Source organism: Wasmannia auropunctata, unplaced genomic scaffold, assembly GCF_000956235.1.
Source record: "Wasmannia auropunctata unplaced genomic scaffold, wasmannia.A_1.0 LD335736.1, whole genome shotgun sequence".
Taxonomy (NCBI): Eukaryota; Metazoa; Arthropoda; class Insecta; order Hymenoptera; family Formicidae; genus Wasmannia; species Wasmannia auropunctata.
Window position 1 is genome coordinate 242607 of NW_012027154.1, and position 11540 is coordinate 254146.

Here is an 11540-nt window from a genome sequence, read left to right on the forward strand (position 1 = left end):
TGAGAGTACTCAACTGATAGCGTTTTCCGAGTTAAAGTATTTATTTATCACTGTCGTACAGCCCTTTCATAATATCCACGAGTCAGTCGTCGCGCTTTTTTTTCGTCGTTTATAATTTGTATTATAAAGCTATACACATTCAATTTAGTTTGATAATCTACTTACATACTTAAGATCGAAGTTTATGTTGTTGTAGGTAATAGGTACCTCTCTAGTAGGGTTAGTCGTTTACTTAATGAGAAATGCTTCACTGAAATCGATTCGACCGAGGTATGAAATTGGAGCGGTATTTCTCTTGGCCAAGCACGTGTTATAAATGCAAAAGACGTAATAAGATCTGTGTTAGTCTGTTAGCACTCGAATATACCTATATGACTAGTTTTCTGTGTCAACAGATTTTTTTTTTTCTTAAAAATATAAAATATTTACAAGGATTTTCAGCTAATTTTATCGAGATTTAATCTTGATTCAATCACATCAATAATACCCAAGTATAGAGTAGGGCCGTGGCTTTGTCCGATTACTACCAAATTACGCTATTGAGCCAGTATTACATTCGCAATCTTGCCTACAGAACTAAAAAGTAAAATGAACAAGCATGCTACTGTACTTTCTCTCACGAATATTTTTTATATTCGCTTACTTTTAAACAGACTTTACAATAGGCTGAGTATTTTGGCGAAAGTAATAAGAGTGGTGAGAGATCGAAAGATTTGTCCGAAAGAAAAACCAATACAATCCATACAATATTAATGGATTTTATAATAGCTGTACAATGAAGAGATAGTCTTTTTTTTTACGCATGATTGAATTAATTCTTGTCGATTTGTACGCACGAAATAAACTTTATGGTACACATTGTCATGACGAAAAAGCACGATATACAATTTCGGCGCGTGTTTAATTTCCATCTTTTTATAATTCTAAGGGACATTATGAGAAACATGATACGTAACGAACTCTCGTAACGGTATCCCGATTAGGTAGATTACGACAGGTAAGTATCAAATTGTACGTAGCTTCGTATAAATATGAATCAATATTCAGCAGACCTCTAACTATCCTCTTAATTATACAATCACAAGTATTTGGTCTTTTTACATTAGATTTATACATTTGTCGCATACCTATATAACGATATAACAGGCGAGACCTGTAATAACGTAAAAAAAACTCTAGAATATAGAGGGCCAACGAAATTTGACAACGGAAGTATTACCTTGATAGCCTAAATACAAAAGTAAATATACTAAGCAGTTCCTAATTTGCAGTCGTATTCAGCTTAGAGGTGTAGCCACGGCACCCTCCCATCTTTACTTCACATTTCCTCTTCTTTCTGTTTTTTTTGTTTTTTGTTTTTTTTTTTTACTTAAATATAAAAATACATAGCCAGTCTATACATAAAGCGTGCAAAGTGGCACAGTGAAAATTATCAGATGTCCTGGATGGTTAACTACCGCTCTCGCTGATTGTCGGCGGTTCCGCAGCATCGTGAAGTTTACTCGTTTTGTTACTTGACACAGGTATACCTGAGGTTTTTGGCAGCAGGTTAGTTGCATTATCACTATTGGATGTTGTGGCGTTGCACACGGAATTGTCAAAGTGTTGCAAACATGGAAATTCCGAACCAGGCAGCAATAAAGTAGTTTGAGTAGGAAGATTAGTTAATGACACCATCCCCGGCGTCACTATTTGCTTGTTGAAGTATCTCCTCAATGCCTCTTCAATTAAATTGGCTATTTTATCACGGTCGTTCTGCAACAGTCGTAAAACGTATAAGGTAAAACTAAACTCTCGACAAATCGCGACCGCTCGTTGGCGATATGCGCGAGAGATATAATAATTTACCTCATTAATAAATCCAAAATGTACAAGTTCCTGCGCGAGAAGCATCGAGGTATCCATTTGGCTCACAGGACACGTCAATTGTCTATTCATTTTGTCATCCATTCGCAACAATATTGTCATCTGCACAAAATAATAAAAAATCGATTTGAGATACAAACAGTCATTTCATAGGCTGTCGGCACTAAAAATACTCTAAATGCCACTCACAAGTAATTCACTACTATCTTCTCTAGGCTTAACATTACACATCATATTAACTACTCTTCGAGACTCCACGTCCACCGGCTCGGGTGTTACCGACTTAACTGATTCTGTCACTTCGGGCGATATCGCCCTCGGTCGGACAGGCGGGGGTAATTTCGCCATAAATGCAGTCAATGGATATATTCCGTACCTGACAACGTAAAATCACTCTCGTTACCAACTGATATAAGACACAAAGTCCAGGCCAATGTATCTCACGACTGAGATACTCACTTTACATCTTCAACAAATTTTTCTAATTTCTCCGTAACGGGAATATCACTTAAGCGAATTTGTTGCGGCGGTATTCCTTGATACTTTACTTCGGCGACTATAGTGTCTGGTCCATATAGCCTTTGCAACACTTCGTCTGTGATTGTTTCCGAAATGTTAGCTGTAAAAAAAAATCAATGTTATGTGCGATTTATAATCGTAACCATTATAAGTCCACTCAAGTCATAATCGTAATTATTTCATCTATTGTAAAATGATAAATTAATAATAAAATATAAAATACCATAGCATACAGCATAAATATAAATTATACACTTTGCTTCTTAACTTACTAGCTGAATTGACCAAGGCGTGTGCTGCGAGCAACTTGAGAGAATGTACTTCAAACAGAAGGGGATGAAATAGCAACTCTCTCGCACTCGGTCTACTAAGCGGGTCCACCTGAAGACATTTATGAATGAAATCTTTTTGTTGAACATCGTCTAAAGATTCTATTGTCTTCCGGATGTTCTCTTCGGTAACAATTGTACCCGTATCACCGTTTCCCTGAATTTCCAGCGCGGCCATCTCCAAAGCACACATCCCGAACGAGTAAATATCAATGGCAGGTGTGACGGAATCTGAGAAAATGACAAATAATTTAAATACAATCCAAATGTGAGCTATGCGCACGTGCACAAAACATTGTACTTACTTCCATATTCTGGGGCCACAAAATGCATATTCTTCATGTTTGTTCTACAAGTCTTGATGTGATGATGAATTGCATCTGGGGCTACTATAAGAAAGAGATTATTGCCATTTTCACAAGCTGTTCCATACCAAGGAAAGCGGCAACATAAAAATGATATTAATGTGTATTCGACAATGTGTTAGACTTTGTTTATAGAGCAGCCACCAAACAGAATTATGTAGACGTAACATATGTAGACAAAATGTTCCAAATATGTTTCAACAGACAATAGACGATAGACATCAATACGCTTTTAGATACATATTTTACTATACATATTCCGTGTGTTTGCTGCCAAGATGAATGACTAAAACCTCTTTAGAAAAATTGTGTTTCAACTGACAATTTTATCCTAAAAGTAACTTGAGCCCTCGTACAATTAATAGTTTTCGCATGTACAAATGTAAAAGTGTCTCTGAAAAGAGAAGCATGTTTCTTGGAAGATACAGATGTACTAATAAAAACGTAAATTATTTAAAAAAAATAATAACCACATATTTCTCTGTCGATTGCACAGTTCTGCTAGAACGAGCCACTTTTGTTGATTCAGAATAAATATAAATTTGGGAAATAAGATTCTCTTTAAACAAGAATTACGGAGCATGAACAAAAAAAGCAATGTAAATATTAAAATACAATGAAAATGCGTGCGCCAGGTGATTGTGAGAAAGACAAAGAGACACATGAGACACTTTGCCCTCCTTTAGTTAAATACAATTAAGAATCAGAACGAGATAAAATATAGTGCAACATAGTGGCACTAACATAATAAAAATAAATTTTAATTATTTGTACATTTAATGGAGCTACTAAATAATTAGTATAGAAGTGGTTTACCTCTCTATGCCTAATTTACTTAGCTGGCAATAGCTGATGACAATCTGCCAAATGATTTTTTCTTGAAATTCATCACCTTTGACAATAACACACCAATGACGACACCGACGTTGGTCAATTTATCCTCTGGACGGGTGAAAGTACGATTCGTACTTCCTCTCTCTTCAAAGGCTTTGCTGTGTTTTTTTCATTATCTAGATTAGCCTATTTGCTACAATTAAAAATGAGGACTCAAGTTACTCCTAATATGAAAAGGCAATTTAACACAATCTTTCTAATGGACTCATGTTACTAACATTATATAGAATTACAGGGAAACGCGCGTGTTATAATAGAGTAATAATAATATGTACACAAATAATTCTCTAAACAACCATTTAAACTAAATATAAGTTGGTATACTGTGTATTCCTATATAATCATTCCTATGTAATCGCAATCAATTCGATTCTTAACATACATGTATTCACACATTCACACATATTATATTAAAGGATGTTATTTACGCTAAAAAAAAGATTCAACTATTTAACAAATGATTAGTAAATATCACGTTCGATGTATGTATCCCTGTTAAATATACATTGTAATAATATTGTTTTAAAATCTTCATTTTCAGTTTGATGATGTACTGTCTTACAATTATAATTATTTATAACAAATAATTCTTTTGTAAGACATAAATGTGTGAGCATACGTATATAAATATATTTATATAAATAATATATCCGTGATGTTTGTGTGCCAAAACCACTAGAGAGCTTATATTGACGCACACTGATGAATCATATTACTTGTCATGTTGTATGTTCAATCAGGAACTGAGTCATATAATTATTATTTATCTTGGCTAAATAATGAGTAAATAAAAAGCACATAATACAATTCTGAAAACACCTACTTCACTTGTACCTTCGTACGAAAATTGTATGGATGCTTAAAAAAAAAAAGATTCGACACTTAGAAAACATATGATAAATCACTAAATGAACAAAAAATATTGACATAGATTATTTTTCTTGCTCATTTTAGTGAATAATATATACCCTCTAAGACTTGAATCTCAGCATCCTATCTGAACAAAAAAAAAAGAGAAAGTACTAGTAAGAATATAATTGCTACCGTTTTTGTATCTCAAACAAAGAATCGCTCGGCATAAAATTTGCCGTTCTTTGTGAAAGATGAAAAATTACAACGAAATAAAGACATAAGCTGAGACAACCCTGTGAATGAGAAGATGAAGACACCTCAGACATATATATATAATCTCATCTTGTAACATATTAATTATTTTCGTTTGGAAAACAATGATCCTATCGTATGATAATCTATATTTACCAGACACAAATTCAAATGTAAATTCAGGCATGCTATCTGATTTTGTTTAGATACAAAATGATATCGCTGTATACAAACTCTATTTTTTTTTCTTACACAAGTACTTACCTGAACCAATTTTTACAAGTCCGTTATGTTGGATAAATATAGTGTCACAGGTAAGATTCCCATGTATAATAGGAGGTGAACAGGAATGCAAATAACTGAAACATTTCAAACGCAACGTCAGTTGAGAATAAATTGTAAAGTACAGTAGTATTATATATTATTTATACTACCTGAGTGCGGAAAGTATTTGCGTACACCATCGTTTCCACGCTTGTAGAGGCAACTTTTTTACATTGCGTTTTGTTCGTTTTAGGAACTGTTTCAGGGATCCAGATGACATATATTCCGTTATAAATATAACCTGAGAAATAACATAAAAGAAACGTATTATTTAAAAAAAAAATGCAAAATCGCATTTATATAAATGCAACAAAAATGTATTCATAATTGCATTCATAGACAATTAACTTACTCGGGGTTTGTCATTATGGGTATCTGTCCAATACCTATGAAATTTCACAATGTTAGGGTGCTCCAATTGCGTGAGGTTCTCAAAAACAAGTTGTATCTTTTCTTCCTGGGCCTTGAAGTTTTTCCTTTCCGAAAATTGCACCTCATTCCACACCACTTCAACACCTTCTTCTGTATCCATCGCCAAATAGGCACAGTCAATTCCTGGAACATCTCTTTGTTCCACCTATATCAAACAAATACATCAGTTTCTAATCTATATACTTCTATCTAATTAAAACATAAATCATTATTAAAACATAAAGAGCTATAAAATATATTTATAGAAGCTTATAAACATATGCTGCAATATAGTGCTGTTAGTATCAGTGTCAGATTTAAAGAAATGGGGGTCTTTGATGGCTGAATCAGTGGGAGCCCTTAATTTGTAAGAGATCAAAATCATTGAAAACTTATTTAAATAGATCATGAATCCTCAAGCGATCAACTTAACTAAAAATAATTTTGTTGAACCATTAAAATAATTTTGTTGGAAACTCAAAAATGATGAGCATTGCTGTAAAACATTTTGAAATTCTGGCAACCAATTTGAACATCCAACAAAATTATTTTCAGATCTGTATTCAGCAACATTTTTAAACATTCTAGCAAAATCGTTCTTTCCGTGTGGGAGCCCCTGGGCGATCATCTAGTCTGCCCTCTCTCAAATCCCGCACTGATTAATAATAGTTAATATATATCCAATATAAATCCAAACATGCGAATTTATATCTAAAAAAAAGTTATATCTGAAAAAAAAAATTATATCCAACTGTTGCGGATATTGCTGAGATATTATTAGTGTAAGTAGATGTAGTTTGCAGATATTGCTTGTAGATATTGCTAGTATGTCTTGACGTAATGTATGTAAATATGTTATACAATTTGGAAATACGTACGATAGAATGTAAGTGTAAGTTCATTCAATGCAATCTATGAGTCTATATATAGTATAATGGATTGTGTTACTGTAATCATCCATTTTAAGTGTACTTAAAGTGGTGTTGAAACGATTTCAACGGCTATTTACTATTACATGAATGTGACCTTGTCAGGAATTTGAGAAGGGGGAGATAATTCAGAAGAGGGTTTGCCACACTGTAGGCACATTAACGATAATAATGTTCGAACTTGTTCATAATAGTATAATGCATGTAAATTGTTATTGTATCCATTTAAAGTGTAATTCTGTGCAAAAAAATACTTTAAAGAAATAACAACTCAACGCAAGTAGAATAAAACATAGGAATTATTTTACATCCTAGTTTGTTCTACGTACTTCCATTGTATCAGTCACTTCGGTTTCGGTTCCTCTTGTGCCAAAGCTAGAACCCTCAGCTAGCGTTGATTTGGAACCTACATATACCTATAAATATAGGCACATAGTCCATAATTAAGAAAAAGTACCATACTAAATATACTTGACACTAAATACACTAAATACATAAAGATTTTTACATTTATACAGATATATATACACACAGATATTACATATACATGTATATATAATGCCTTTTATAAAGTAGAGATTAATAGATAAAGATATTATCTTTTATACATATATAAAAGAAGCGTTATTTTTCACAAAAAAGCTGGAATCAATATTTACTTAAAAATTATAAATACTTTACTAATACTTATTAATACTTTACAAAATATATACACATCGATAACTCGAAAGAATTAATAATACATTGCAAATTTTGGTCATTTTAAAATATAGAAGCACATATAATAATAAATATTGCTAAAAGAACTTGATAAGAGATATTTATTTGTAATAAAAAAATTTTAGTATCTCAGTTTCTCTTAATTCTTTTGAGTTATCGATGTGTATATATTTTGTTAGTTATGTATATATTTTGTAAAATATTATAATTTTTAAATAAGTATTGATTCTAGCTTTTTTGTGTAAAATAATACTTCTTTTATTGTCATTTTACATATATAAAAGATAATGTCTCTTATTAAAATAATATAATGTTGCAAAATCGTTGAGAATATTCATAAAATGTAATCAATAATATTGGAATAAAAAATTCAAGGACAAAAATTCAGATAAATATTAATATAAACTGCATAACGAAACATAAAACTAATCTTTACTAACGTAAGACGGTAAAGATTGTTTTACTTCTACGCGGCGGAAACTGCGTGCGAGGTAAGCATAATCAAAATAATTTCATTGATTTATACATTCGATATAGCCGAACGTCAGCAGACTATTTTTAGAATAAAATATAAATGAGCCTAATATTGGTTAGACATTTGTGCCAAGAATTTTGTATGAGTTAAGATACGGAATGAAGTAATCGGAATTATGAGAGAAGCACACAATAGTCTAAAGGAGATCTTTCGTGCAAAAGCAAATCTCTATAATCTAAAAGACTTACAACAAAATCAGCTGTACATATAGCTATAGTATACATATAGCCACTTGTATAAATGCAACGTGAAATGAGCTGTGCCAATATTTATTATAACGCAATTAGAACAAAAGGTATTTTAAACAAATTTATATTAATGAATACCGTTACTGTTTAAGAGACATTCATAAATTGAGATATAGAGAATTAAGATATAAAGTGAATAAAAAGATATAAATAAGTCTTTACTTCGATATTTTGATCCTTCTAAATATATTTACAAGTCATAAATGTAATTATAGTCCAGTTGCATTACGTTGAAGCATGTTTTATATGTCATAAAGATAATCATCTTGAAGATGCATAAGCAAAAACGCAATGTTTTGGATATTAATATGTAAATTATCATAATTTGAAAAAAAAGGAAACTTAAGGCTAATATTTCATTTGATGTATGATAAATTTTTGAAGTCGATTTGACTACAAGATAAAATACTTCTTGAAAGACTTGAAAAAAATTTGTCGTACAACAAATAATACATTAACGTAAAAACACAGGAAACTGCTCTTATTGCTCTCAGCTAAATAAATAATTAAAATCAATATAGAATTTATATAATAACTTTACGAATCACGCTTTGACATCGATAAATATGTCAGACCAATTAAACTCTGACTATCAATCACGTACATTTTCCATAGGATGGAAAATAACATAAAAAGTAAAAAGTTTCTCCATTTCTCAAAGTTTCTCCTAACTTCAATGGTGAAGTTTTTATTTTTGGTAGAAATAGACCTAATACATGTATCAATGTAACTTTTTATGTAGGGTAGAAAACATATTATAAAAAGTGAAAATTTTATGTTACTATACATATAATAATACATGTCATATAATTATTCAAGGTTTAAAAGAAATATTTAAGAAAAAAAAAAGATAAATAAGAAAATATAAAGAACAGATACAAAATCAGTCAACAAATGCAAAATCTACTCTTACAATTAATCTTGCTGTTTAATACATTTTATTTATACATTTAAGAGAGATTGAAACAAAAGGTCATTGAAGTTGATAGAGAAATTTTTATATTTTCATCCCAAAGAGAAAATTAATATTATTGATATCCTGTTTTATTATGGCATTCTTAATAAATCACTATCATAACAAGTGAAACCAAAAGTAAAAAAAAAATCTTAAAAAATCTAGGATATTTGAAAGAATATTCCATTGTATCAATAATGTATCTTTCTCTTTAAGGGAAAAAACGTGAAAAGGAACAGATTTCTCCATTATTTTCAATATGGTCAAAATTTTCACTTTTCATGTTTTTGCCTATGGAAAGTTACATAATAGATATCCAGATGTTTTAGACTCATTTCTACCAGATTACATTAAATATGTACTTTGAAGTTCTAGAAAAAAACTAGAAATTTAAAAAAGATAAAGAGTAACTTGAAGCAAGATTAAAGTTAATCTCTGTTGATGAAAATGGACATTAGACCTGTTATTTTTATTGAACTGCCTCTCCTAACATAGAGAGAAGAAGGAGAAAGATGAGCTGCGTAAGAAGTTTAGCTAAAAGGAACAAGCCTTTATACAATATCCTCGATATCCTACAGAAAGCACAATGGAAAACAGTTAACATGTAACAATCTCTACCTCAGCGGAGTGAGTAGGAGTCGTCAGCTGGAGTCATCAGCAGGAGAAGGAGCAAAGGAAAAACAAAAGAGGAGAGAACAAGATAAAGCGTAGTTAGGAGTGTTTGAAGAAGCGCATACCTCTTCCCGACGTTTAAGCCACCGCCCGCACGGGCTCTCCTCCAGGATCTCGCTCTCATCCTCCGAGTCTTCACCACTTTCCCGCGGTGACTTGTGCTCTGGGTCCGTGCTGGAGCGGCTCCCGGGCATCACACACGCTTGCGATTAGTTAGAGAGGCAGCAGCGAACAGCAGGCCAAACTCATCGGTGACGATCTCCTTGTGTCCTTTTCTAGTCTCGCATCGAGCGACTCGCCACGACAACGACCGGCGACGTACCCGTGGATGAGCGGATGATGCACACGGAGAGCGGCGGCGACAGCGGCAGCGGTGACGGCAGCGTCGGCGTCGTCGATGTCGGCTACGATGGCAGCGGCGACGACGGCAGTAGCAGCAGCGGCGACGACGGCAGTAGCAGCAGCGGCGACGGCGATGACGGCAACGACGATGACGACGACGACGATGACAACGACGACGACGACAACGACGACGACGGGGACGACGACGACGACGACGACGGCGGCGGCGACGACGACGACGACGACGACGGCGACAACGATGACGGCGACGGCGGCGGCGGTGGCGATAGTGGCAACAACAATAACAACAATAATAACAAAGTCGCACTGTGCGTTACTCGTGCGTAACAAACGCGTAGGTAGATACTACGTGTCCCCTGGCTCGCACTGCACTCACAAGTGACACATGCAGGTGCACGCAGCGCGCCCGCTCGTCTCCAACTGGCTGAGACCCGGAGCGGCGATATTTCTGATCTTACGCGACGGACGCGCGCTACTCGACGCTACACGGCTTCGCTCAGGGACGCGCCGCGGTGATACACATCGCGCTAGCCGCCCGCGTATCGCACTGTCAAAATAAAACCTCCCTATTGCGAGCGAAACTGCCTCGATGTGACACACACTCTGGCACTCATTTTCGTTATGTCTTCGGTCACGTTTACCCACCCTGAACGGCCGATACACCTCTTGGCCGCGACCGCGGCGCCACCTGTTGGTCGGCCCGCCGCGACAACGCCTCCCTCGGTGAAACGTGCGCCCCCGCGCTCACCGATTGGACGGCGCGCCGCGATCGAACCAATCGCCTTGCGCTAATATCGTTGATGAGCGTCTCCGTTGTCCTGTTAGTCTATGCCGAAACACTGGTGCGTTCAAGTGGGATGTCGAAGAAAAGGAGAGAAATAACCATCTACAAATGCCAACTTCCAAACCACGTTGTGCGCACCAGTTCTCGTCCGATCACTGAAGTTAAGCAACGTTGGGCACGGTTAGGGTACGTTCCACTTAGCGCCCGCAACGCTCGCACACATCGACCGCAGTTTTCTTGTTCCACTAACTTATAAACGTCGCGGACTTTAACTGTAACGGAACAGACTTGTGGTCCTTGTGGATAATAATATCAAACATGGATGCTGTTGTGATTTACAGTACGTTATTAATGCGTCGAAGAAATTGTATTACTGAAAGCTCATCGAGTTCGGATGAAGATTGGGAAGCAAGTTTGAGAGAGAAAAGGAACGAAAGTTACGTCCGCGTATTACAAATTACGCCCACGTTGTTGGTCGATATATGGACTACGAATTTAGAAGCCATTTTAGGTTAGTAATCG

General features: G+C 34.9%; 1 protein-coding gene across 4 annotated transcripts; it reads right to left on the bottom strand.

Annotated features, from left to right (window-relative positions):
- Nucleotides 1-22: 22 nt before the first annotated feature.
- On the bottom strand, nt 23-10280 carry LOC105456225 (nuclear receptor-binding protein homolog). Of its 4 annotated transcripts, none has more exons than XM_011700120.1 (11): nt 9937-10280; nt 7071-7157; nt 5754-5978; nt 5512-5642; nt 5342-5436; nt 3020-3100; nt 2658-2945; nt 2326-2485; nt 2056-2242; nt 1849-1968; nt 23-1755 (listed from the first exon to the last, which is right to left on the bottom strand). In XM_011700120.1, the coding sequence occupies exons 1-11, from the start codon at nt 10063-10065 to the stop codon at nt 1450-1452; spliced, it is 1809 nt and encodes a 602-aa protein (XP_011698422.1). In that variant the 5' UTR covers nt 10066-10280; the 3' UTR covers nt 23-1449. The 4 variants fall into 4 exon arrangements, with proteins under 4 accessions (XP_011698422.1, XP_011698421.1, XP_011698420.1 ...); XM_011700119.1 differs by having other exon boundaries at nt 3020-3103; XM_011700118.1 differs by having other exon boundaries at nt 3020-3136.
- Between the last annotated feature and the right edge of the window lie 1260 nt (nt 10281-11540).